The 15,559-nt window shown below is 55.2% G+C and overlaps 1 protein-coding gene across 1 annotated transcript; it reads right to left on the bottom strand.

The window, feature by feature from the left end:
• Positions 1-3,996: 3,996 nt before the first annotated feature.
• On the bottom strand, positions 3,997-7,880 carry KRT19 (keratin 19). The gene is made up of 6 exons (XM_054593760.1): positions 7,413-7,880; positions 5,539-5,621; positions 5,185-5,341; positions 4,733-4,894; positions 4,495-4,620; positions 3,997-4,363 (listed from the first exon to the last, which is right to left on the bottom strand). The coding sequence occupies exons 1-6, from the start codon at positions 7,830-7,832 to the stop codon at positions 4,109-4,111; spliced, it is 1,203 nt and encodes a 400-aa protein (XP_054449735.1). The 5' UTR covers positions 7,833-7,880; the 3' UTR covers positions 3,997-4,108.
• Between the last annotated feature and the right edge of the window lie 7,679 nt (positions 7,881-15,559).

The raw sequence follows: 15,559 nt of genomic DNA, 5'->3' as shown, positions 1-15,559 counted from the left end.
GCACTGCCTCCGTGTGTCCTGTGAAGCTGCAAGCCTTGGGGGACGGGAGGGGGCGCGGCCTGACCTGGAGGGCTGTACGTGCCTGAGCCGCGGGGAGGAAGCGATAGCGACGGTGAGGCCGGTGAGGCCGGCAGGCACACTGAGGTCCTGAGCGCAGAGGCCAGAGAGGGGAGCCTTTTTCTCTGCCACCAGCTCAGGGCCTGGCTTTCCAGGGATACTGAGACCTGGGAGTAGTGCCACTTGGAGGTGTGGCCTTGGCTCCAGGGCCTAGAAAGAACAGGGGTTGGGGGAAACAAGCAAGGCTGAAGTGGAGAGTCCAGAGGAGGGTTCCTGGCCCAGGGCTGCACCCCAGGGCTCTCGGGCTCCTCGGCCAAGGTTCAAATCCTGCCTCTATCAGTTACTGTCTGTGGAAACCTCTAAGTCTCAGTTTCCTTGTGGCAAATAGGCACTTCCAGTCCCCGCTCTCAGGGAACGCCTGAGGCCCAAGAGCCCCGCCTCCTGCCTTTTCCTAGTTCCCCACTTTCTGAAGAGCCAGATAGTGAGGTAAGGATTAATGTCTACCACCTGGGACTCCCAAGTACCCTCACCTGGAGGGACTTTTGTCCTTGGGCGTCAGTTGGGCCCTGTGAGCCACATCGCTGCTCCATATTCTTCCGTGGCCAGCGCATCCTGGGCAATGCCGGCCGTTGGTATTATTTCTGTAATAACAGTAATCCCTTACTTCCCCTGTATGCTTCACGGTTTACAAAGTGCTTTGCATCCAACACCTCCTCCAATCCTCAGTTCCCTTGAAGGTGATCCCTGAATTTCATTCAGAAGGAATGAAATTGGGGCTCAGCGACAGGGAGCGGTTTGGGAAGGTGGCATGGCTAGGAAGGGGCATTGCCAGGACTCAGTTAGGCCCTCTGAGCCCCATTCAGAGAGGACAGGAAAAGACGGTCTCGCCCACTGACCTCAGATTCCTGCATCTGAGTTGGGGGCGGGAGGGGGGCAGTGGGAGGGAGACCACGGGCCTGGGTGGGACGGCCCCGCACAGCACCTCAGTAAGCCAGGCCTCCGGGTGCCGGGCCCAGACAGTGCGGTATTGTCTCGTGGGTGGGAGAATATTGTCTTCCTCCCAAAGAAAAATAATCAAAGTTAGATCAGCCACAGCTCATTAAAGCCTCTGCAGACAGTACGGCCCCAGCAATTAACACGGGAACAATTACGCGCCATCTCCCCCGGGCGAGGGAGGGCTGGACCTCAGCCAGCCCCTCTTCTGCACACTGACTCCCCTTCAGCAGCCCCTCGGGGCGGCTTTCCCTCCACTCTCAGGCCCAAGCAGAGCAGCAGCTGGCCCTGTTGCAAAGCTCCCCCCCCCCCCCAGTTCAGTCCCAGGAGCTCCCTTGAGCTCAAGGTCAGGGTGGGGCCTTGGGGCCTGCGAATTAGCACGTGGTGGGGATGGCCGGCCTGGGTGGAAACCAGGCTCCGTTTCGCTAGGCCGGGCTGCAGCCTGCCCAGGACGCTGTGCCAGTTTCAGAACTTGGTCCACAGGAGACAGGCCAGCTCTATGGACGGCCTGTCTGCCTTGGGGTGGGGTGATGCAGCCCCTTGGAGAGCGCTCGGCTGGCCTTCTCCTCTGCGTGTGATTAAACCCCTAAGTCAGGGTCCCGACTTGAACTTGGGCCATTTTCCCACGAGGTACTCAAAGCAGTCAAAATCATGAAAACCGAAAGTGGATTGCGGTTGCCGGGGGCCGGGGGAGGATGGAAAGTGGCTGTTTAACAGGTACAGAGTTCTACTTTTACCAGAGTTACAAGAATGGATGGCGGTGACAGTCATACAACCACCTGAATGTAGTTGATACACTGAACCGTGCACTTAACAACGGGTAAGACGGGAAAATGTGTGTTATTTATTTTACCACAATTTAAAAAGAAAATTAGGCCTCAATGCGGACACAGCAACAAGGCCACAGGGAGCATTTGACAGCCACCGCCCGCCCCTCAAAGGGAGAGGCCAGGGACAGAGCGCATGACCCGAATTGGGGCCTGGACGGCTACCTGCGAATCCTTCCTTTCTCATTGCTTAACGTGCGGTTATCGTGCCTTCTCTCTCGGAGGCTCTGTCAACGGATCCGGAAAAGAGCAATAACTCCCGCTCCATCTGACTCTTGGGGATGGAGTGACATGGTTCACAGGGAGCACTCTGCAAACTGCAGTGGCCACAGAGAAGGAAAGACCTCCCCCTTTGCCTCTCTCCTTCTCTATCGCAGCTGCTTCTATCAGCAGAGCGCCCCTAGTTCCAGCTCCCGGACTGAGACGGAAGAGTGTCCCGCCCTTGCCCTCTCTCCACCACCCACACACACAAAGGACGGCTTCATTTCTGGCACCCAGACATGTGACCCAGTCACCTGCCCCACCTGTGTGGACCCAGAGTCCGCCCCACAGCCACATTCCAGGGGCCTCTGGGGCATGGGGGGAGGGTTTCAGCTGTGACAACAGAGGCTTTCAGGAATAGGGACAAATGCCTCTGGGCAATCCCAGCCTGAGGGTGTGGCCTGCAGTTCCAAGGCCTCCTGAGAAGTTAGGTGGGAGGGGGTCTGTGGGTGCTGCAGGCCGGAGCAGGAGATCTCGGGAGGTGGCAAAAGGGGCTCCAGGCCCAGGACTGCAGCAGGCAAGAGAAGAGCGGGGCCTAGAGTCGCCAGCCATGTTGTTTGGATCAGACTAATAAACCTCTCCCAGGCCCACGGGCACGTGGCAGAAAGTGCGCCACATTCAGGATCAGCATGGGAAGTGACAGCACCGCAGGCCTCCTTAGCACAGTGCTGGGCTCCCAGTGCCGAGCGTCGCATTCCCCTGCAGACCTGCCGGGGGGTTGGCAGCAGGGTAGTGTTCATTGCTTGCCCCTCCCCGTCACAGGGTAGGCCTGCTGTGGCAAACCCATGGGACCAGAACAGATCCCCTCAGCTTGAACCTCTCAGCCAGGGTGAAGTGGGACTGACTTACCTTTAATTGGCCTCAGTGCTTGGCAACTGAGCTATAAACCACAGGGGCAGGACCATACCCACCCGAGGGCAGAGTTGTACCAGGAAGCTGGGACTTGTGTTCCCGTTGGCCCGGCCCCAGGCAAGCCAGGCTGGGGGTCTGTGTGGGAGGTTTGGGTCACATCTGGGTCCCATTCCAGGCTCTGGGCCCAGGTATGGGATGGTGGGTGTAAGGGGCTTACGTGGGACCACCCAGAAATGGATGAATATATTAGTGCCTGCACAGATACCCACAAACAGGCACTCTGCCCTCATTACTCAGCCTCTCACCGCAAAGCCCCAGTTTCTCCTCTGTCAGGTGGACAAATGTGTCCACAGGAATTGCCCCAGAGGATCCCTGTCCCAGACCTTCACACGGGGCAAGGCTGAAATGTCCTGAGAAACTGGCACAAGCGGTACCGATCCTGGGGGATGTGGTGTAGGACTGGCGCCGTGGGTTAAGGACTAGGAAACCTAGGTTCTGGTCTTCATCCTGCCATGTGTTTGCTCTGTGGCCTTGGAAATTTGCTCTACATGATACAACTCATACTTACTACCTTTTAGGGTTGGTTTGATTGAATGGCACATAGTAGGTGTAGTAAACATTAATTTCCTACACAAGCACCAACCTTAGAGGTGTACAGTTGAAAGAAAACTAATCTGGAAACAAAAACCAGTTTCAAATCCCACGTCTGCCAGGTGTTAAAAGTTACATATACAACAAGCCACTTTACCTTTCCGAGCCTTGGTTTACCCCTCTGTAAAATGGGAGCAGTGCTTATTTTATAAGCTTGTTTTAAAACACAGATTAATGAAGACATCTGCAGACAGAATTACTGTAATAGTTGGAGTTTGTGAGCACCCTCCCCTCCATTTCCTGGGACAGGCTGGACTCTGGTCCAAATAAAACCTAAAACGAGGCCAAGCCCTGGCCCATTTCCACGGACTAAAATAATAAACTTGATGCCCTTCCTCCCTTAGGCCATAAAGTTTTATTGACGGGTCAGAGGAGGAGACAGAGGTAAAGGTCCCGCCCCTCCCACGCCCCTACCCAGAAGCATCCATCCCTCTGCTGGAAGCAGGAAACCAGGGAGGCTGCTGCACTTAGGCAGTCTTGGTGGTGGGCAGGTTGTTGTAATAGGCATCCTGGCCCTCGAGCAGGCTGCGGTAAGTGGCGATCTCCTGCTCCAGCCGCGTCTTGGTGTCCATGAGCTGCTGGTACTCCAGGTTCTGCCGTTCGATGTCAGCACGCACATTACTCAGCTGTGCTTCGATGCTGCTGATCAGCATCTGGATCTGTGCCAGCTGGGCTCCAAAGCGGGACTCCGTTTCCGCCAGGGTGCCTTCCAGGGCGGCTTTCTGAGGTCAGGGAGAGACAAGGCAACTCAGCAGAGCCTGGTTCCCAAGGAGCGCATGGGCCCAGCCACTGCCCAGACAGCCCAAGTCTACAAGGACATGAGTGTGCATCTCATGGCGGGGAAGACACATACCATGCTGAGCTGAGACTGCAGCTCAATCTCCAGACCCTGGAGGGTGCGGCGCAGGTCAGTGATCTCTGTCTTGCTAGTCTGCAGTTGCGCCGTGTGGCCAGCGACCTCCTTGTTCAACTCCTCAGTCTGCAATAAGGGAGGAGGCAGAGGAAATGAGCAGAGTCAGGCCTTCGCCTCCGAGAATCAAGCCCTCTCTCCTTGCCACCTCCCCAAAGGGCACCTGCTTCCCTCTTCATACCTTGATAATGAACTGGGCTTCAGCATCCTTCCGGTTCTTCTCAGCCATGACCTCATATTGGCTTCTCATGTCACTCAGGATCTTGGCTAAGTCAATGCCAGGAGCGGAATCCACCTCCACACTGACTTGGCCACCCACCTGGCTCCTCAGGACACTGATTTCCTGGAAATATGGAGCAGAGATGGGCATGTCAGGGCCCAGAGCCTGCTTGGTCTGGGCCAGGTAACTCCCCTACCTTCTCAGGCCAAAGGGTGCTGGTTTTCAGGTGCCAGCCTAGGGGCTAGCACTGCGGGATGGAATGGGCCACAGCCATCCCCTGCTGGAACCCTGGAAGCCACACTCCACACCTGCGGCCATGCTGAAGTACAGCAAGTGTGGCCACGGTCCGAGGGTGCAGGACACAGAAGTGTCCTCAGCCCTAGAAAGCTGGGGTGGCCCAGCTGGAAACCCACCTCCTCGTGGTTCTTCTTCAGGTAGGCCAGCTCCTCCTTCAGGCCTTCAATCTGCATCTCCAGGTCGGCCCTGGCCAGGGTCAGCTCATCCAGCACCTTGCGCAGGCCACTGATGTCGGCCTCCACGCTCAACCGCAGGGCCTGCTCTGTCTCAAACCTTTCAGCGGAAAGAGGTGCTGTCAGGCCACCATTTCCTCTGTGCCTCCAAAGACCTCCTCACCTCTCCAGGGCCCTGAGTCCATGCACATGTGCTTCGGGCCAGTCCCCCCACTGCACTGAGCCCCCAGAAGGGCCTGGGGTTGCCTCCCGGGCCCCGCCCTGGCTTCTGCAGCCCACCAGGGCACAGATGCTCACTTGGTTCGGAAGTCATCTGCAGCCAGGCGTGCATTGTCGATCTGCAGGACGACCTTGGAGTTCTCAATGGTGGCACCAAGAATCTGGAAGACAGAGACTGGCAGTTCAGCACACTGGCACTGCCCACCACTTCCTTTTCAGAGAGTGGAGCAAATGAATATGAGCCCGCTCCCTGAAGACAAACCCCAGCCGCCCCCTCCACCTGCCCACAGGCCTGCTCCCTGGGAGGTGTTGGAATCAGTCCCTGCCCAGGAGTTGAAGCATAATTTCTCACCACTGCTCGGGAGGCTGAGCCCGGGGGCAGGTGATGGGGGGAGGGGCGAGGTTGAGCATTTGGGTAAGCCTGCCGAGGAAGTCTCTGAGACGTGTGCCCAGGGAAACTCTAAATGGTGTCAAGGAGGGCTGTCTGTAGTGACATGCAAGCCAGATGCAGGGAACTGTCAGGGGTTACCCCGTGACTGTGCCCCCCACTCGAAGCATCCTGCCTCAGGGGAGAGATTTCTATTATGTGCCAGGCACCTTGTACTTCATCGTTCATTGTCAGGTCAGTGGGTGCACCTATTTCACCAGGTGGGAAGTGAAGTTCAGGATCCCTTGTCCACGTTCACCCTCAATCTCAAGTCCCGCACTTGAGGGGCATGGTCACACCATTGTTTAAGCTACTGGCATCCATGTCTTGACCCATAGTCATTTACTGCATGGTGATTTGCACAGCTTTTCAATGAAACAGAACAGGACATAGCAGAAGGGATCGCTCACAGTAGGGTAAGGCTGGTTGCAAGAAACTTTTATCTCCATTGTGTGTGTGTGTATGAGAGAGAGAATGTGAGGACCCACCTTAAAATGTAGTTCCTCTCTGAGGTCACGAATTGAAAAGTGGGAACACACTGTATGTCTCTAGCCTGCTCTCCTTGTCTAAGATATGATCTATGCCCCAGTACCCAGCACCATGCCAAGTGCACGGTGGATGCTGGGCAGAGCCGTGGGAACACCCAGCACGTGGGGCCATTAAATATCCCCCTGGCTTCCCTTGCCTGTCTTCAGGACAGAGCTCCAAGCTCTTCCCTGTGTGTGGAGACCCAGCCCCGCCCTGCAGGCTCCCAGGGCCCTTCTAAGAGCCTGCGTTTCAGACCTGGGTCTCCAGCCCAGGGCTCAGAGACGTGCTATCACACCCGGTCCTCCTCTGGGTGACAGAGGACCCCAGGGGTTCTTTATCCGGTTCAGAAGCCACAGCATTATGTCCCTTCTGAACCTGCCAGGGCCCCTGCTGGCCTCTCCCATTCTTCTGAGAGCTTCTCCCACTTCTCAGGTGGTCCCCTGAGGAAAGGCCAGAGTGTGATGGAAACCAGACCTGCCCAGTCGAGAAAAGGAATGCAGAGGGCCCTGCGTGGCGGGGGCGGGGGTAGGGGGCGCGCAGCAGGGGCGGGGCGAGCCCGAAGCGGACTAGATTCCTCCCAGGCCAAACTCTTCATTTCCCTCCAGCAAAGACGGCCCCTGGCCCAGACCTCAGATCCGCCCACGTCTGTGTCTAGTCCTCCCACTCCTCAGGACCCCTTTTCCTCGGACACCCCACCCTCCAACCCCGCCCCTGCTACATGCCCCACCCACTGACCCGCCCCCAGTTCCAAGCCCAGGTCCTGCCACCCAGGCCTCCACTTCCTGTCCCTTTGTCCTGCACTACCTCACCTGCCCGCTTCTTTGGGCCCCACCCTGCAGCCCTCCCCTGTCCTAACGGGCTCACTACGGTACCCCCCGCCCCCCGCCCCCCACCCCCGGAGGTGGCCTGGGCGCCTCCTGCCCCGGCCTCCCTTCTGCCCTGCCCGTTGGGCTGGGTTGCGCGACAGGTGCGTTTCCCGCGTCCCGCCGTCGACCACCTTGTCCCGCAGCTCCTCGATGGTCTGGTAATAATGGCTGTAGTCGCGGGAGGGCCGGGGCCCCTGCTTCTGGTACCAGTCGCGGATCTTCACCTCCAGGTCGCCGTTGGCCGCCTCCAGGGCGCGCACCTTCTCCAGGTAGGAGGCCAGGCGGTCATTGAGGTTCTGCATGGTGATCTTCTCGTTGCCCACCAGCAGCCCGTCGGACCCGACCATGGTGCCCATATAGCCGCCGCCGTAGCCCCCAGAAGAGGACGAGGACACGAAGCGAGCAGAGGACACCGACACGCCACGGCCGCCCGAGCCTCCGTGGATGCTGGGCGCGCGGTAGGCGACTCCCGTCCCGAAGCGCACGGCGCCGCCGCCCATGCCCCCGAAGGACGAGGAGGCCGACGACTGGCGATAGCTGTAGGAAGTCATGGCGAACTAGGAAGCAGAGACACTAGCCAAAGAAGCAGTGGTCGGTGCAGTAGTGGCGCGGCTCGCACCTGGAGCTTTTTATGCCCGAGGTGGGCGGGGGGGGGGGGGGGGGAACGGGGGGAGGTGGCGAGAGGGAGAGGTCGGGGTGGATATCTGAGCCCCGAGGAATTTGCAGGCTCCTGAGTGCTAGCACCGGCCCTCTCGCCATTGGTCAGCTCCCGGTAGCTCTGCCTCCAGCTTTCCCCTCCCAGGGGCCGGAGGCTCCTGCCCTGCGGGGAGGGGCCCCACCCAGCCCGCTCGGCACGCCCCCTTATCACAGGGCCCCTGGTTCCCATCTTTGACGCCCCCCCCCCCCCGCCCCGCACACACCTACTTAGACCCCCCCACTCCCAGTTCACACTCTGAGCCTCCCTCATTAAGATCACCACGGGTTTGAAGCCCCTCAAGAATTAAGGTCCCTCAGAGAATATCCTCCTCCCCTCTCAACTCCCCCCAGGGATCACTCACTGAGAGTCCCCCTTTAGAATCCTATTCTGAGCCCCTGCCCCCACTCAGAATTACAGCCTCTCAGAGCCCACCCCTTGGGGCACACCCCCACCTCGATTCTCCCTCACCGGCCCCCGCCCCCTACATGCGGGTGCTTTGACCTGCACCCTCCCCCGCCTCCTGAGACAAAGCTGCCCTGCCCTGCTGTGTCCCTGCAAAGCCACAAGCTGGCAACAGGCTCCTGGGAGCAGGTCTGTAGCTGGACTGCAAAGGGCCCCTCTCGCCTGGGGGCTGACCCCTCAATCCGCGACTCTCAGCAGCCTACCCCTCCCCCCACCAGGACAAACCCCTACCTTCCAGCCCCAAAAGCCTGCATTCATTCAAGGATTCGTGTTGGGTGGGGTGGGGGGAAACGGGACAGTGTCTGAGCTGAGGGACGCAAGTAGCTTGCCCATGAGACATTTAGCACCTGCCACCCAGAGACAAAAATGGGGTGGAATCCCTCTCCTCATGAGCATCTGAAGGAGGGCGTCAGAGGCTGACCCCTTGTACCTAGCAATCTCATCCTAGCGCAGGGATGGCTGGGGGGGTCTGCAAAGAGGCCCACAAAGTGGAGTTGTAACAATAGAGGAAGGAGCTCCTCCTCTCCACTCAGCCCCAACCCTGCTCTCCATCCAGCTCAATGGCCCGCCCCCTTTTTGATCCCTGTGAAGGGCCAGGTCTCCTGCCAGACACTGCAGGGCACTGCCGACATCGCAGCCCATTTATGGACCCCAGGGGCCCCGCCCCTCACCAGCACTGTCACCAGCATCTATGCTTATGTCGGAGCAGTCACCAGTCTCAGGACAGAGGCCCTATGACCTTTTGACAGGGTGTTAGGGAGATGGTCTAGTCACTCCCCATCTCCAGGCCTCAGTTTCCCCCCATGAAATATCAGCCCTTCTCTCTGCATAGTATCATCTGGGTCACCTGTGGCTAAATGAAGACTTGTCCCCAGACTCTAAAACTAGGCCCCAAGAAACTGTCTTCCACCCACCAACTTATCCAGGAGCAGGGAGGGGAAACTCCGCACCTTGCTACCCCCACCCCTGGGAGTAGCCCTGAGCCGCTACAAATACCAGCCTCAGGCTGTTTATACCAGTGAACCAGCCGACAGGTGGGTCGGTCCCCAATAGGGAAAAGGCAAACACAGGGTGTGGCTGGACCTTCACAAAGGTTGTAGCCTGTAGCCACCTGGGCTGGTCTGGCCATGAGTCACTCTTTATTTGGCCCAAAGGAGGAGGCCTGCTCCTCAAGGGGGAAGGAGAGATGGGCTGATAGTTGCTGTGTACACTAAGCCCAGACAGAGTGTCTGTTTTTCTGGCCTGATAGGAAGGTCTGGAAAGGGACTTCCTGTTAGAAACCAAGAATAGAACCAATGGTTCTCCCCCAAAGATTAAGAAATTGTGAGCCCCCGAAACTTCAGAGGGTTTCAAGTCCCAACGCCCGGCCCCAAGGCCATAATCATTAGGCTGTAGTATAGCACCTTTTACCAATGCTTTTCAAACCTCCTTGGGTCCTCATGGCAGCCCTACAGAAAGGGTATTTCTTATCCCTGTTTTACAGATGAGGAAAAAGAGACCCCCCGGGCCAGTGACTTGCCGGAGGTCCACAGCCAGGAGTGTCAGAGTCTGGCTTCCAGTCTTTTGACCCCCTCACCCCCTGGTGTAGGTTCCCTAGTGTGACAACAGCCCTGCCCTCCCTTCCAAGGAAGTCCCAGCTCCAGAACAACTCCTTTAAGTCCCTTCCCCCCAAATCTCATGCCCCAGACTGAAGTGTAGGCTGGAGTCCGGGAGGATCCCCTAATCCTGGCTCTCTGGCCCAAACAGTGTCTAGCACCTTCGACCATGAGCTGTGTGGCTTTGGAACACTTCTCAGGCACACCAACGGCTCAGGAGAACCATCAGTACAGGTTGACCTCCCTAGATAGGGAACTGAGAGTCAAGCGTCTGTTCCCATTCAGTAAACAGACTGCCCACGACCAGGTATCTCCAATCTGCCTCTGGCTGCATGAGGGCAGAACCCAACCAGTGGAGGGCCTTCCTCAAGGTCCGGCCTCCAGGCTGGAGACCCTGGTTTGCTGTGGAGGGGTGCACAGGGTCAGGAATGCCAAAAAGGGAAGGTCAGAGCTCAAAGAGATCCAGAGAGGATCCTGCCTGGCCTTCCCCCAGCTCATTTCTACAGAGCCCCCTGCAGCATGAGATGCCTGTGTGAACGGGGCGGGGGGTTGTTATCAGGCAAGGTCAGAAACACTGCTTGTGCCTGCTCCCTTTTAGAGATTCACAATGCGCAGGACCAAAGGTTCTGAAAACCTCTGTCCCTCCTTTGTAAAATAGAGATAAGAATCAATAACAATCTACTTTGTAGAGTTGTTTTAAGGGGTAAATGAGATGGTGCTTGTAAAGGGTTCATCATGGTGCCTGGCAAATAACACTCAATGTCATTATTTTATTATAGGATGTTATTGTTAAATAGCATGTTATTATGATAATTATTACTGTAAGGATTATGATGTAACTGTTTAACCAAAATCTCCCAAATATACTGGACCGTGGAATCTTTTGTCAGGTAACAACTACTAATAACCCATCCCCTAAACTAACCAATCCCTTTGTTGGATGTTTAGATCGTGGCCAGTTTTGCTCTTAATGCTATGCTATGCGGACCATCTTTATAGCTTATTTTGTCTTCACATTTTAATCTTTATTTTCATATAAAATAAATCGAAAATTGTTTTGATCTATAGATGGGCGATTACTGGGAAAAACATAACCCACATATCATAGGAAATGCCAATCCAGCCCAAAGGAGCTCAGGCCGTTAAGTGACTTGCCTGAGGCCACAAGGCTCACTGAAGCAGCTGGGATTAGTTTCCAAGTCCTGAGACCAAGGGCTCTCTCTGCAGCTCCACCTGGACCTCCAAGAAGCTTCCTACACTTAATTAATGTGGATTGCCATTCCCAGAGGGCAGAGGTTAAAGGTAGGGGGGGGTTAACCCCTGGAAAGAAGTGGGAATGAGAGTCCTGGTCCCTGGGTGGAATGAAATGGTGTGATGATGCCCATGACAATAATGATGGCAATGCTGATGATGACGAAGGTGACAATGATGATGGCCAACATCTACTGTGCCGGCCACTATGTTAAACACTTCATACACATCATCCCAGCTAATACTGTGAGCTAAGTGTTATCATCCCCATTTAACAGACAAGAAAACGGAGGCTCAAAAAGATTAATAACTTGACCAAGGTCACACAAGTAAGGGACCCGGGGTTCAAGCCCAGATCTTTAAATCCCTAAAGCCACAATCCCAACCGCTAACACTGTCCCTCCTGTCTCAGGATGGGCATCAAGATGCCTTCCTCCACTGGCCTGGAGAAAGAATCCTCCGGCTGGGAAAGGCATACTTATCACCCACCAAGGTCCTAACTTATCCTCCCTGCTTGGATACCAATCATTTATTTGGTCAGTCAGCAGGTCATTTATGCGAGGCTCAGAGCTCAGCCCAGTAGAAGAAATGGGCTCATGTATGTGAAACAGAGCAAAATCTGGAAGCTGGAGGAGAGAAAGGTAACAGCGCACAAGACTTCAGGAACTTGCCTGCCATGTAAATCAACACCATCCCCTTCCCCTGGGGCCGTGAGCGTGAGATGCACAAGGTATTTCCTCACCTGCTGCTCCCTTCAAGGAACCTGTACCAAGTCCCATCCCCTATTTGTCAGGCATGGTGCCGGGCTACCAAAGGAAATAATCTGCCCACCAAAAACAAGCAAATTGTCCACACAAACCTCAGAAGCTCAGGAATTGGGGCACCAGGGATCTGGATGATGGGACTGTGAACAGGGCTGGTTGGAAGTTTCTACAAACAGCACCAGGCTCCCTGCCAGACTCTTAATTCAGGCAGCCAGGAGAAGCCGGGAGACTCACTCTTCCCTATCAGGCTGGCAAAATTACAAACACTGATCATGCCGAGCGTTGGAGAAGCTGCGGGCAAATGAATGCCCTCCAACGTGCTGGTGAGAGGCGGTTTGCAGCGGCCCCTTGGCAGAGCCATTTGTCAGTGTCTTCCTTCAAACAGTGTGTGTACCCTGCACACCGATCTTCCGTATTCATCCCAAAGAACCCCTTGTCCATGTATTCAAGGAGGCATATAAAAGGACAGTCTCAGAAGCATTGTTTGTGACCATGGAAAGACAGAAACAACCACTAGTAAAGAGATGTCGAGTCAACTATGTGACAGCCACGTTAAGCAAGAAGAAATTAAACAGAATGAGTAATGTCAATATGTAGTGTTGTGAAAAGTCTAAAGGACCAGTTGTTGGGTAAAATGAAAGCAGCGAGGGAGCAGCACTTATAATTATATATTGATGCTGACATACACTTAAAAGATCACTTATTTCTACAGGCGCACATGAGTATGCGCAGAAGCACCCAAGGAGGGAGGGAAACACCAGACCGACAACAGCGATCTCCTTGGAGAGAAGCTGATTGAAGGAGGGTGGTCAAGGGGAACCCAAGCTCACCGCTGCTGTTCTAATTTTTACAACTGGAATGTATTTATGTGTTACTTGTTAACTAAAAAATAAATAATTTCTTAAGAAACTCAAAATAGTTGTGAGAATAGAAAGAACAGCACAGGAAATATAGTCGATAATATTGAAATAACCATGTACGGTGCCAGCTGCGTACGAGACTTATCAGGTGATCACTTCCTAAGGGATATAAATATCTAATCACTGTGCCATACGCCTGAAACCAATATAGCATTGTATGTCAACTCTAATTGAAAACTTTTTACACTTCTTAAAAAACCCTATACGATGGACATTGAGAATTGGCTATATTTAATATAGCAAATACTTCTTTCCCTCCTTGCACCCAACATTGACCTCTTTGTCCCCACTCATTCACATGATACTCCAGTCCTGAGTTAGGAGGAGTGGCAGATGTGGGGAGAAGAGTCTTCCTAAAAAGGTTTCTAGGTTCTTGCCCCCACTGCTCCTTTGCACTGGTTCTTCCCTTTAAAAAGCAAGAGGGTGGAAGGAGTGAGAAGGTGGCAGAACTTTTCAAGAGGGATTTGGAAAGAGTCTGGGTGAAGGAGGCTCCTTCAACCTGATGCCTTGGACAGGGGGAGCCCCTCCTGCTCTGGCTCCCCGACGATCAGGGGCTTTAGGAGCACAGCGCCAGCCCTGCAGGCGCCGCGGCGGTGTTCCCAGGCCGCCCGGGAGCGTGGGTGGACCGGCGGGGCTGGAGCAGGAGGCACGGCAGAGCGCACCCACGCAGCCCAGCAGCCGACACGTGAGCACTGCGAGGCACTCCCCTGGGGTCTTTCTGAAATAACTGGGGGAAATCTGGGGGTGCTGGGGCCAGCAGCCACTCTGTCGGCCGCCATTCCGGAATATGAAACCAGTAGGCGTTTAGGCCTCAAACAAACCGTTGTAATAAAGAGCGCAGGTGCCAGGAGTTGCGTCTGCGCAGGAGCGGGTGGGAACTGTGGAGGGAAAAGCGACCGCGTTATAACACTGACAGCTCAGGGGAGGCGGGCACGGCTGGCTTCCACACTCAGAGACTGGAAGTAACCCCACAGGGCAGCCAGACATTAGAACTTCCTAACTACAAGCAGGTCCTGGCAGGTTGTCACATCCTAGACCACTATCTTCCCAGACAAACGTCAATCTTCACCTTAACCGAGCCTGTCCATTGTCTTTTTTTGCGTCGAAGGTAACAGCTTCCGGATGCCAGGGTAACTTCCTTTCCCTCCCCAGGCCTCTCAGGGCACAGCTGCACCCGAGCGGAGACTTCAAATGCCCTTGCTGGTGGTGGTACCATGTTGTCACCGTTAACTCCCCTATATCCACAAATGGAAGAGAAGTGTCCCTCTATTCCTTTTCCTCTTTATCCAACCCCTGCTTTGCTTCCTCCCACCTCCCTAACCCATCGCCAGTGAATTTCATGTAACCCCCTTTCATCTTCCCCTTTGATTCTGATGTATAAAGTAAGTGGTAAAACTGCCATTTTCCAGAGCATTTTCTCGATTCACTGAGATTTTGCTTCCTGGCAATTGTTGTTATAAACTCATAAAAAATTCTTCCAGGTTTGGGTGTTTCTTGCATTGGCAGAGCAAAAGGAGGGAGCACTCACTCCTGCCCAGGCTCACGGGGAGATGTTTCCGGGGGGCACAGCCCTTGAGCAGGAGGCTGAAAGACCAGCAACAATGTGTGTGTTGGGGGTGGGGGTGAAAAGAACAGGGGCCTGGAAGGCTGAGCTGGATACCAGCTTGGGGGAACTTCCAGGACTCAGCCGGACTGGGGAAGGGGAGGGGGAAGGGCCAAGGAAGAGGTGGAGGAGAGGGTGGGGGGACTATAACTCAGCCAAGGAGTTGTTGGACGTTATGCTGAAGGCAATGGAAAGTCACATCAATCAAGGATATGAAGTGGTCGATCTTACATGTTAGAAGTTGCCGTGGGTTCCATGTAATGAGGGAGTTGCTGGGAGGGACGTAGGCAGGGCCAGGGGTAGGGAGACCAGTTAAGGGTCTGCGGAAATAGTCCATTTTAGAGAGAGGGGGCGCGAACTTCTCCTAGTAATGCGGGTGGAGAGTTAAGGACAGAGACAAGAAATGCTGGGCCATGCTGCAGGCAGCTCAAGGCCTTGCTCAGGCCAGGTGGTGAGAGCGTGAGGACCCAAGGCCAGCAACCCAGGTCCATGTCAGCTCACCTGTCACATCCCACAGGTGGAAACCCAGGAAAGGTGAGGCAGGGAGGGCTGGGTCAGGATGGCCCAAGGCTTTCCTCTTGGAGTCCCCAGAGGAGGAAAAACTAGACTGATTGGGAGCTGGGCCCAGCATGGGGGAGGGGAGAAAGTGCTGCCTCCTAGGAGAACTGCCCCTTGTCCAGGCCAGTGAAGGGGGGGGGGGGGGGCCAGCTTCCCAGAGGCTGTCACATTCCACACCCTGGGGAGGACCAGACTGCCCCACCAGTCCTGGGGACTGAGTGTTTACTTGATCAGGCTCAGGCTCCTGTTCACACAAGCAGGGGCCTGGTGGAGGGGGACAAGGGGGAGGCGCGGGCTGGGCTCCTTCACCATCCAGAATTTAGAAACTCTTACTGAGTATTATTGTTTTCATGGCAATGTGTCTGTTTGTATAAATTCAATAAGAACCCATTCTTTTTATAACAGGATACAGTTGGTAACTGGCTTTA

This window comes from Pteronotus mesoamericanus, unplaced genomic scaffold, assembly GCF_021234165.1.
Source record: "Pteronotus mesoamericanus isolate MK-2021 breed Mesoamerican mustached bat unplaced genomic scaffold, CSHL_Meso_final scaffold_476, whole genome shotgun sequence".
In the NCBI taxonomy this organism is placed as follows: domain Eukaryota; kingdom Metazoa; phylum Chordata; class Mammalia; order Chiroptera; family Mormoopidae; genus Pteronotus; species Pteronotus mesoamericanus.
The sequence above is the reverse complement of the archived record's forward strand: the minus strand, read 5'-3'. Positions and strand labels throughout refer to the sequence as shown.

Excerpts from the sequence above, each read along its gene's own strand:
- KRT19 (XM_054593760.1), bottom strand. The coding sequence starts at position 7,832 with ATGACTTCCTACAGCTATCGCCAGTCGTCGGCCTCCTCGTCCTTCGGG. Across the intron at positions 5,342-5,538 it reads GCAGATGACTTCCGAACCAA|GTTTGAGACAGAGCAGGCCC; the intron begins GTGAGCATCTGT and ends TTCCGCTGAAAG. Across the intron at positions 4,895-5,184 it reads TGAAGAAGAACCACGAGGAG|GAAATCAGTGTCCTGAGGAG; the intron begins GTGGGTTTCCAG and ends CCATATTTCCAG.